Source organism: Telmatherina bonti (genome assembly GCF_933228915.1).
Source record: "Telmatherina bonti genome assembly, chromosome: 10".
NCBI classification, from domain to species: Eukaryota; Metazoa; Chordata; class Actinopteri; order Atheriniformes; family Telmatherinidae; genus Telmatherina; species Telmatherina bonti.
In genome coordinates, this window is record NC_136628.1 from 27,640,999 (window position 1) to 27,653,054 (window position 12,056).

Below are 12,056 nucleotides of genomic sequence, written 5' to 3' on the forward strand. Positions count from 1 at the left end.
TGCATGACATCATGCTGAAAGGTGGCCATTAAACCATTTGCAACCATGTGCAAAATGCTTCCATTTTACTTCTAAACAAACCTATTTTTGAAAAAAGCATTTGGCTCCAAAGTTCCTCGCAATAATAAGATTGTGATGATTCCCAGCAGTTTATCCTGCATTGGGTAAATCTTTCTTGCAGCTATAAAAGTAGAACAAATTCTACCAAACGCTAATGTTGAAAGACTAACTACAACTCTATGTAAACAAAGTAAACACATGAATAAAAAATTGTGAAAAAAATAACAAAAGATAAAAGGCTGGAATAAAAGAAAATACAATTACATATTTGGTAACTTAATAAACAGAGATACATAATTAATATGTAAATAAATACATAAATTAAAAGTGTGCAAAAGCAAAAAGGTCAAATAATAAACTAAATCAGTTTGATGAAACAAATAAACAAACAAATGAATAAACCAAGGTTAAATGGGGTTTGTCTCAAATTTTCAACAACTAGGCATCAAGGGGTCAATAATTATATAAAATAATGGCATCTTCAATTCTATTTCTGAAAGATTTTTAATTGTATTTTAAATGTATGTCTGATGGTAAATTTCACGGCCAATCTGGTTATTTAGCAAAATAAAAAAAAATAAAAAAAACTGCTGGGTGTGAAAAGGGGAAAGAGGCTGAAAAAGATGCTGCATTTCACCATTTATTGTTCATGACATAATTGAAATCCCAGTCCTGAGAAAAAGAGGTTGGTGTGAGTAGTTACAGTTGTTGTGCCCCAAGATGTTTTGCAATAAAGAAAAAGAGATGATTTTAAAGTGGAAAATTCCAGCATAGCCTCAGGAACTTTTCTGAAACCAATGTCAGTAAAACCCCATGAGCATCGCACCCGTGGGGGGTTAGGGTGCTTTACCGCCCTCACTTTTCCCGGTGAAAGGGTTCAACATCTTTGCTTTTCCTGCATTTTTTCCCCCCCAAACTTTTCTGTAGTTTTGCACAAATGTTGTTGCTGTAGTTGCTCACAGCACAGCTGCCTCATCCTGTCCTAGCCCCTCTCCTCTTGTTCCGTGAATCATGAAACTAGCTGATCGCCTCTTCTGTTGCAAGTGTCGTCTGTCTTGTTGAGTTTGTTTATCGTTCAGCTGAAACCAGAGGTTCATGGATCACACCAGCACATATTCACCCAAAAGTCTTGGTTTTAAATGCGCTAGCTAGATGATGTGCAGTGGCTCAGGAGATAGAGCTGGTTGTCCGCTGGCCTGAAGGTCAGTGGTTTGAGACCTCCACGATGCAGCACAAGCAGTGTTCCCTGAGGGCCAGTCCCAAGCCCATATAGGCACAGAGGCTGCATCAAGAAGAGCATCTGGTGTATGTATGTGCTAACGAAAATGTGCAAATACGGCTTTCATACCGGATTGGTGGGAGCAGGTGTTTTCCTGTGGCGACAGGGAGAAAGCCGAAAGGGGAGGAGGACGAGCTAAAGTGAGCAAAATTTAGCAGTCTCATGTCCATCAGACCAAGTTACTGTCGCTTGAAGCCGAAGAGTAAAACCGCTAAGAACAGCAGCATATTTCAGTTAGTTATAGTTTGTCTTTATTTCAAAATACTTTTTTTGTGATAATGAGATTGGCTGGTGACACAGCTATCTAAACTGTTAGTCATAACACAGCGAACAGATTTATAAAACATAGATCCGGTTCGGCTACCCATGAGTGAAAAGCAAAAGGAAGCGAGGTGATATCTTCTCAAAATCATTGTTGCTAGATGTTTGAAGACAGTTATTAACTGGATCTCAAATACAAATCAGGGCAGCTCTCCTCTCAAAGAAAGTAGCTGTTGAAACTTAGCTATGCCGGGTAAGTCAAGTAAAGTTCCAATGGGGGGCCAGGCAGATGCACTGACCAGGAAAAGGGTGGCACAAATGAGACCTTTTTTGTTTTTCCTTTTTTTTTTCTATATTTTTTAGGTGCGTATTTTTGGAAATATTGAGCTGGTGATTGCAACAAAGGTGGTTGTCTTATTTTGGGGGATCCTGATTTCTTTTAAAAGCTTCTTCATCAATATTGACACTATCACATAGGTTTTAGTGATAGTTTTATGGTTTTATGACAGATATCATTGTAATGTTGATAGGTAAGAGAGATGCTGTGCAAATTCTGCATTATGATCCAGAACATAGTAGAGAAGATGCAAAACAACATATAGAATATGCTGCATTTACTGACTTCCAAAACCACATCCCCCACACAGCTCATCACTACATCCACATGTTAAAATTTCATGTGAAAAAATATATGTATATAAACAATTCTAGAAATATTAGTGTCTTCTTTTTTATAATCTAAGTCAAGATGGATTCAGCTAAAAGAAAAAAGAAAAAAGAAAAAAAGAAAAAGAAAAAATGTTTTGGCCAATAGTATTTTACTGAAATTACATGATGACTTGCTAAACTAAAATGTCAAATATTACACAAACAATTACTGCATCTGTTAAACTAACAGTCAATAACATCACTGAACACATTCAGGCATTACAATGCTTATAGTCTGACAGTCAATAATATAGAAGTGAACTCACTTTTGTTAAATTCTACTCGTTTTATGTAGAAAATGCCATAAATATGCCTCTCAAATGAAAATGTTTAGTGCATATGTAACCACGATATTAAGAAACTCTCCCTGCAACATTGATGAAATGTTGCTCAAGATTATTAACTTAAAATGCTTACCAGACTATAGAACAACAAGACAGGGGCCATGTCAGGATAAAGCAGACAAATGTTGACATTTTCATGAAACCATAATGTTAATATGTAACTGTATGTAAGCTTAGAGCCATTTGATTCCAGTCTATATCAGCACCCCCCCCCCACCTAACCCCTTGGAGCTGCATTTCCACCCGAACATCTGGTATCATTATGTAAACAACTTACAGCCAGTTCATTTAAAAGAATAAAAAAAAAAAAATCACAGGGATTGTCTGGTTTAGGCCAGAACAGATGCAACATACTTTTCCAATACCATTTTTCCAAGTAATGCAAGTTTCATATTATTGTTATGTCACATATGAGGCTGGAGCTTGTGCTGTCGTGTTAGCATGCAGTTTTTTGTGTTTTTATTATCCTTTCAAATGGCAAAATAGAAAAGACGCAGCCAGACAAACAGACCACAGTCAATAAATACAGTACACACATCGCTTTGCCTCTGTGTGAGCTTTGTTTGCTCCGTAACATTTCTGTGATTCGCATAATTTCCCTTTAGGATAGTTGTCTCATTATTTTTGCATGAATAATGTAGAACATTCCTTAATTTTGAATCAAATAAATCAAAAAAAGTCTAGTAGTCGTACAAAAATAGGTGATGAAGTTGTTTTTTGTTTTATTTTGGTTCATCAATGTAATACTGCATGTAGGAGGGGAAAAAACACACTTCTCTCCAAAAACTGTGCAAGTTATGAACACAAAACTATTTTCTAACAGAAATCATTCCTGCATGCTTTCTTTTGTGTTATTGACAGGATGGCATCCAGAGAGCACATCACGAAGAGTGAAGCTGAACCTCAAACATGAGATAAGTCAACAGATGAAACTACAATTATGACTTTAAGCTAATTTTATAGCTCATTGTTCATGTGGGTCTGTTTAATTACATATTTAAATGTGACATAGCTCCAATATTCACAACATTCATTCCAACTTGGTTTATTGTCGCTATATAAAGCAGTGGTTGATGTAATGACTGCTGACATGTTGTCAGATTTTAAGGGCTTTGAAATGAAATGAAATTGACCAGTTTTACATGTAAGTGGAAAATGTAAAAGAAAAGTGTCATTGCATCTATGGTTTCCTACTCTTGTCTGCTGAGGTTAAAAATGGATGCATTAAATACATCTGTGTACATTTAAAAAAGCACAAACGAAAATAACTTTGATGCATGTGAAATTTGTGTAACATGTGATGAATTAAATGATCCAGTTTGTAATTACCACTGCAAAAATTTTTCAGCTGATTCTTTAAAATATGAGTTTAAATTTTGCATTTCAGGTGAAAGCAACATTTCTGGTTCCAACTTTTTTTTTTTTTTTTTTTTTTTTTTGTTCCCCAAATATCATATATCCCCAAATATGAGTGAGAAAAGAAGCAAGAAGCAGGATGAAAACAGCTGCAGGCACTTACCCGGTCTTTTGTCGTTTCTACCTTTTCGACCCCCACAAAGTCGTACTTTGGAGATCAGAACCAGGATCTGTTTCTGGCACAGGGACTTGTTGCTCTTAGGACAGGGCTTGCGCTTGTTGGCTACCGGTCGGTTGGCTTGATCGTCCTTGACTGCCCGTTTCTGTCTGATGAGAGAGCTGGCGAGAGCTGCCATCTTCCCCCCCCTCTCACCTTTGGGAGGGGGGCGTCTTCCTTCCCTGTACCTGCTTTGCTGGTTTGACTTTTGCTTTCCTCAAAAAACTGGAGTAGGACGGGTGTTTTAAAGAAGCCCCCACAGGGGAACTCAGGCTACTAAGTGGGTTAACAGGCAAGAGTTTAGCTTGATGGTTCCTTTGAGAAGGAAGATCTTAGAGAGATGGAAGTTCACATGTAGTCCACTGTAAAGCTTCTACTCTATCCAAAAATAAAAATCCGATTTAATGGAGCACAGAAAACGTTTTTCACTCACATTTTCAGGTTGGAACAACTGACTTTTGACAGACTGGAGATGGAGACATATTGTGAATCTTCTTTTTCACTCATCTCTCCCTTTAAAATGCACCTTTACCAGCTAAGTTAAAAATACAGTCTTGCAAAAGAACTAACCTAACCTATTGAACAATAAATAAATAAAAAACCAATTAGAAGGAACTCAAATTATTTTACATATAAAAACATTTTTCCTGAAAAAAAGTGAGATCATCTTGAATGCTAGGAAACTCTTAAAAGCGCAAGAAAAAGGAAACTGTTTGTCACCATTTGTGCAGTCCACGGAGGTCCAACTTTGCCTCCCATTTAATCGTGGCAGCGTGGAAAAATGAGCGGAAAGTCCAAGTGGTAATCCAGCCGACTTAAATCCAGAGGTGGAACGGCAGACGGGACAGTGACGGTCTTTGTCAGAACAAAGCCGGGAACAGAGCGGAGACATGGACACAGACAGACAGAGATTCCTCTTCTGCCTTCGGATGGCATGCTCCTTTCACACAGTCCTCACCAAACCCCCCTCCCTCCCTCCTCCTCCTCCTCCTCCTCCTCTTCCTCCTCCCATCCAAAGTCAGCAAGCGCTTGTGAGAGTATGTGTGTGTGAATTCCAGCAGCCACCATCAGTAGAGGTGACATTCATGAGAAAGAGAGAGACGGGGAGGGAGGGGGGAGGTAGAGGCTGTGATGTGTACGAATGAGCCTGGATGGGGAAGGGATGAAAATGTGGAAGAGAGATGGGAAACAGCCACTTCATGGGAATAACAGTTCTATTATTGAAGGAAAATGTCTCTTTAAAAGAATAAATCTCAATCATTTTGATTGCCCGACTGAAACCGTGGGGGTGGGGTGGTTGACTGAAGTGCAGATTGTGATCACTCTCTGTCTCCAACATCAGCTTGATCTTCCTTCCTGCCACATGCATCACGCATCCATTTTTCCCCAAAAGCAGCGTAATTTGCAGTCTTCCCTGCTGCAAACATTTTTTTTTCATATTCAGTATTTTCCTTGACATTTGCTCTTGCAGGGGTTCCATCACAATCATGTCCTTGTTTGCTTCCTTAAGCTTTACATATGAAGTGAAAGCGATGAATCATGACTTACACTGACCCTTATAGGAACATGAGCTGACAGATTAAGTTGAACTGAGAATTCAATCTTCTATCAGTCCTGAGTTCTATCAGCTCTACCTGTCAGCAAAATGTGCATAAAATATAATATTCCTACAGTTTGTAGCTTATTCTTCACATGGTATTTCCTTAGAAGCCATGACTGGCAGGGAAGATCCCGTTTATAGTTTTGGGATGAAGCAAACTTCTCAGAGAGTCACAAAGAACCAATTGACTGATGCACATTCACACAGCTGCTGCTTGTAAATGACAAAGGCTACAAAGTGTTATGGAGGATTGCATGGATGTCTCACTTTGTATGTTCTTCCTATACATTCCTATGCATGAGTTCTCTCTGGGCACCTTATTTCCCTTCTGCAGTCCAGAAACATGCACGTTGTTTGTCTTGTCTGTTTTTGTGTTGACCGGACAATGGACTCTTCCGACTAACATCCCGCTTCGTGCCTGATGGTGAGACTTTGAATTGAAGTAAGTGGGAATGGATGATGGATGGTAAATGATAATGTCTCAACTTAAAAGTGGTTTGTGAGGTTTATGCTTTTTTATAGTATGTAAAAAAATGTTAAGCTGATGAAAGAAAAAATCTTGTGTTTCAGAAGGAGAGACTACAAAGCAGGTTTTAAAACTTTAAAGTCCCACTCCAGCAGTTAATCCCCTGAAAACTTCCTGTTCCTGTTTCTAAAAGAAAAAAAAAATTAAATCTTTCGCCACAAATAAACCTCTCATGGCTTTAAAATGGCTTAGGGTGTGTCCATGTCTTTAGCAAATAGGAGGCAATGAATGTACTAATCTGGTCCTGCCCACTTCCCCAGCCATCAGTAGATGACACTGCCCTGTCCACTAAGCTATGCAAAGGTCTACTTCTAATACTAGGATAACTCATGCTTGATCTACAAAGTGGTTCACAAAAAAACGGGAACTTAATTATATCACGTGTAAGCCGAAGTAGCAGAGTGGGAATGCGTTCACTTTCTATCTTCTTTCTGTAGCTGTCCACATGGCTGACTGAGCTGCAGCCATTCAGTACCTGCTGGCCTACGCCCCTCGTGCTCACAGACTCGCCACTTGACTGAAAGAGTATGGAAAAGAAAGAAAAAACAATGAAAAAAAAACCAAAAACTTATTGGTTGGCCAGCAGGCCTGATGGTTTTTGTGGTGTTGCACAAGTACATGGTGGAAATACTGTCAGACTTTATGATTCCTTTAGTGGCACAACCCAGCTGTTTTTCAGTCTAATTTGTGAAGCACCTGCAGACCTGTGTCCTCTCTGGTATTTTTATGTGACACTGCAATGTCTCTAAATAAACTAAATTCATTTCAGGTGTAGTTTAACATCGCTAGGTAGGGCATGAAAGCTTAGATAGTCTAATTTTGTGCTGTCATAGCTGTTAAAAAAGTCATGTCAGGTCTGCTGTCTTTGCAATAAGAGAAAAGCACACCAAATAGCCCTGTTTTCTGAATTTTTGCTTACTTCTCCACATAACTTATATTAGCATCTTATTTGAGCTTGCAAATTAACTTTAAAGTCCCGCCAAGCAAGCAGCACATGGTGCATGTGGGTTGCCTAACTGCACCTTGTGTAAATGTACTAGTACTAGTACTGGTGGCAGATGTTGCTCAAAAGTCTTTTATAGTAAGAAAAAAATTCTGTGCACTTGTTAACAAGGTCAAACTTTAGTCTATCAAAGGGGAACTTTAACATCTACATATACATATATAATGAAAGCACTGCACTCTGATGAGTGTATACATAATGGAGTAAAACATGAGTAAAACAGACTGATAAAAAAGCTTATCACTGAATCTGAAATGCAGTTGGATATAAACTGTAGGCAATATAGTGCAAATGCTCGGGCTTGAGCTGAATAAATCTACTTATCGACCTCCAATCAATCCAATTTTATTTGGCATGGCACCTTTTTTTTTTTTTTTTTTTTTTTTTACAAGCCAATTGCCAGAGAAACCAGGAGGGGACGGAATCTGAAAAGGACAACTGGCTTTGTTTCTAACAACGCCGAGCAAGGTCGGTGTCTGTCAGCACTTGATTGACAGGTGACAGGAGATGCAGAGTCTCTGTAGAGGGTGGAGGGCATGATGTGGGCAGAGGACAAGGAGCAACAGATAGGATAATGCAGTTTGTATTGACGTGAAAACAGGAAAGCTATTTTTCTCCCTTTCTAATGACATTCTCTCAAAGTGTTTGCCAACCGTCCTCGGTCACTCACATGTCTTCCTACTTTGGGTTAAGACTCAATCTCCTAATGGCCATCGCATTACACATATTGCCAAAAGTTGTCCTACTTTTTACTTTTTCTAATCTCAAGTACATGCCAAGTTTCACCAAAAGAAAGCTAAGTAGGGATTCTTGGGCCTATTAGACGGTCTCAAGGTTACGAAACGTTTCTGTCATTGTAATGGATTTTCATGCCAGAAAGCGAGTTGGCTCATTAAGACTAAAACAGCTTCTCATTCCTCCCGAAGGTTATTCAACTATATGAACACAGCCAAACTAACAACTAAACACCCATTATGCCAGGACTCTGACACCCACAATTATTCATATCAGTACTTTTTCACTTGCTCAAAACGTTGTCATTTCTGCTCATCTGCTGAATTTTTCCAGCAGGTACTTAAAGTCAGATCTGATCATAAGCAAGATTCGCTTATCCTGCTCTCTCCACCCGTTCCTTACAGTGCAGAAAAATACTGCTGCAGAATACACAATACATGTAAAAAATATAGAAATAGTTGATGAAAATTCTGTCATGTGTTCCAGGATGGATTCTCATTATCTGAATGACACAAAAAAGGATTAAAATGCAGATGTTTAGCTAAACACGGGTCATTACACTATCCCTGCATGCATATTAATTTACAAGCAAGCCCAGGGTATTAGTGGCATATCCTCTTTTAAGGGGCTTTATCTCGACATGTTCTTTCCTGGATAATGATTGCTAGCATTAGGTGTGTTACCTAATGAACTGCGTTGTTATCTATACAAAAGAGATTGATCTAGAGTTCTTTTTTCTGTGCTTGACTAGAAAATACCTAATTCTCTTTGACACAATGTTAAAAAATAAAGGTTGTATTTTAAGAAAATAAACTTTTTTTTTAACTCATGTATTTAACAATACTTAAACTGTAATGAAGTGATACAAAATAAATGATTTGAGCATTATTCTATGAAACCTAACAACTGCAGGATGCTTGGTGATTTACTTTTATGAACTGCTTGCCTAAAATTCCCCCAAAAACATATAGAAATAATTTAGATTTGGGATTTGGGGTATTAATGCCTTTCAGAAACGTGGAACCATTTGGTGTCACCATTGTGAGTTTTTAACACTTCTTTCTTTCTCAGCAGAATGCATGAAAATGATTTGAGCTAAATTACTTTAGCCTATGTGTAAGAGAGTGTGTAAGAGTTCAAAGTTTCTTGAGGAAGAAACAGTTTTTATACTTATGATTAAGTATTCACTTTAGTAGTTAAATGCATGTTGGAGGTGCACTAAAAGTCCCACTCAAGCAGTTATGAATCCTCTCAAGATTAAACAATCATCTAAATACCTGGAATTTGTCATTTTTGTGCATATTTGACTGCTTATTTAACTTTTCACTAAACAACACAATAGGAAGGATGGATGGATGGATGGATGGATAGATGGATAGAAAACACACTTTGTGACTGAGAAAGAGCAGAACAGTGAAAGATGATCTCTACTCTTTACAGCTCAATCCCATTTTCCCTGCTGCATGGTTTTTTATTTTCCATTTCCATGGAACTGAATGAAAACATAAATAAGTCCATGACAGATCTGGATGACCATTTATATCATGGATTAGTAACAGAAATCAAACGTTTGGGTTAAAGAGAGAGCGAGAGAGAGAGAGAGAGAGAGAGGAAGGGGTGGGGTGTTGCCTTAAATTACCTTGATTTAAGGACAAGTCCAGCTTCAACCTATCGCTGTTGTCCACAGAAGAATATTCTCAGTTGACAAACAGCTAAGAAAAGTAAAGAGAAAAGTATATCAGCGTTAGTTTTTAGTGCACGATTCCATGATAATTCTCCAGTATTTTTTCATTTAATATTTTGAATGTAAAAAGAATTCAGAAAGAATCAAAGCAGGAAAACAGGAAGACTGAAACAAATTTTTTTTTTTGCCAGCAAAATTAGGTCACATAAGTGAGGTTTTAAATTGGCTGTGTATATATATATATATATATATATATATATATATATATATATATATATATATATATATATATATATATATATATATATATATATAATAAATCACAATTTTTTGGTCTTTGTTTGCATTTTTGCAGTAACTAAATCAGAATAATAACTTTAGTATGTTTTACAATATCTAAAGTACATGCTGCATGTGGTACAGATGAATATGTACACACACAGTGCATTGCAGCGAACATTATTTCATCTTAGGGTGAAAGGCAGTCAGCTTGTATGGGGGAGAAGTGGTAAATCTGGATGTCTTCAGGGTTATCAGATGGGCACCTCCCATCACAGATGTTTTGCTGAATTAGGATCATAACATTCAAAACTACCCTCTGGCAACAAAACCGCCCACCTGCTCTCAAAAAAAGTTTCTGTGGATTGTTCCTTTTCCTATTAAATTTCTTTCTGTCAGTTTGTGTTTACATGCTGAGGTCAGCTAAACTTGTGGTTGTTTAAACTCACCATCTACAATGTTAGGGGGTGGGAGGAGGCGAGTTGATGTCTAACTCTGACATTTTTTAATGATAACGTCACTATTATGTTGAACACCCAGTCCAACATGCGGTTGCTACTGGTGCAATGCTGTGGATGTGCTGTTTTAGCTTGTTCCACGTTGTAGACGGAAAAGAAAAATAGTTTACGGATGTTGTACCACAAACTTCAGCTGCTTTTGGTTGTATGCATGAAGGAGTAAATGCTGGCATGCTGACAAATTACTAAAATGAAAGCATCTAATAAGTATTGCCATGTTAAAGAACTGTTGACAACAAAAACAGGTTTGCCATTACTTAGTCCTACAATTATAAAAATGTGTGATTTGCAAAAGAATTCAAACATTTACTTATGTCGGGTTAAAATAAGATAAGAGAGATGATTTGCCGGGGCGTCATGTTCTCTATGAAAAAGGAAAGTAACATATTGTAGTTGAGCCTAATTGTGAAGTCTGCTTAACTTTACTCACCTAACAGCTGATTCCCTGCATTATCTCTAGTAAATGTGACTTTGCATTTTACTCAGTTGCAAGGTTCTGTTCTGCACAGCCTACAGCGGAGTATTAGGGCCACAATGAGAAAAAAAAAATTAGTGTCAGATTATTATTTTTTCCTCTGCTTCACTAGAGAATAAAGTCGAAATGACCGGAATGAAGTTGAAATGACGAGAACAAAACCGAAGTACTAATATTAAAGTCGAGTTTTCAATATGAATTTGAACAGCTTTAAAACACAATGCCTTGTGTGTAGCCTACTCATTTTTACATCAAGAAGTTGCATGCACACACATTGTAGCCTACACGGCATGCGGTCACTCTGTCTTTTTTTTTTTTTTTTTTTACTTTATTCTCATTTCAACTTTATTCTCGACATTTTGACTTAAATCTCAAAACTGTATTTCTACTTTATTCTTGTCATTTCCACTTTGTTCTTGTCATTTCGACTTTATTCTCGTCATGTCGACTTTATTCTCTAGTAAAGCAGAGGAAAAAACAATAATCCAGCACTATTTTTTTTCTCATTGTGGCCCTAATACTCCGTTGTAGCACAGCCAATCAAAATTTAGGTAATGGTGCCCTTCCACTCTATTTTTATCAAATGAAATCAAATTTTATTTATAAAGCATTTTCATATGTTAAAACCAAAGCACAAATTGCTTTTTGCACTCAAAAAAACCCAGCCCCTTTCCCCACCACATACACATATACACACACATACAGGTACATGTACATACACTGACTTTGTGTACATAACATATAAATATATATATATATATAAGATATAGGGAAAAAACAAAATCTAGCCTGTCTAATGTGTCACACCTATTGGCTTGTCACAACTGATAGTTTTTGTTTTTTTTTTATTCTAGTATATAGGGTCTGGAAGGGTGGGCTTTTATGTCTGGGCTGTGTGTGTGGTTTTATGAGTGTCTGCATAAGTGTGCAATTGTTTGTATGTTGTTCAGCACTTTGACAAGCATCTGTATGAAAAGTGCTGTAGAAATAAAGTTTGATTTAATTTCAACA

General features: G+C 37.4%; 1 protein-coding gene across 1 annotated transcript in view; it reads right to left on the reverse strand.

The window, feature by feature from the left end:
• Positions 1-4,364, reverse strand: part of fgf11b (fibroblast growth factor 11b) — a gene marked incomplete at both ends in the record, with an annotated part of 42,346 nt that extends 37,982 nt beyond the window's left edge. Inside the window, one exon of the mRNA XM_079248305.1 lies at positions 4,172-4,364. Coding sequence (XP_079104431.1) covers positions 4,172-4,364 — 193 coding nt within the window. The remainder of the gene's footprint in view (positions 1-4,171) is intronic.
• Positions 4,365-12,056: the final 7,692 nt, after the last annotated feature.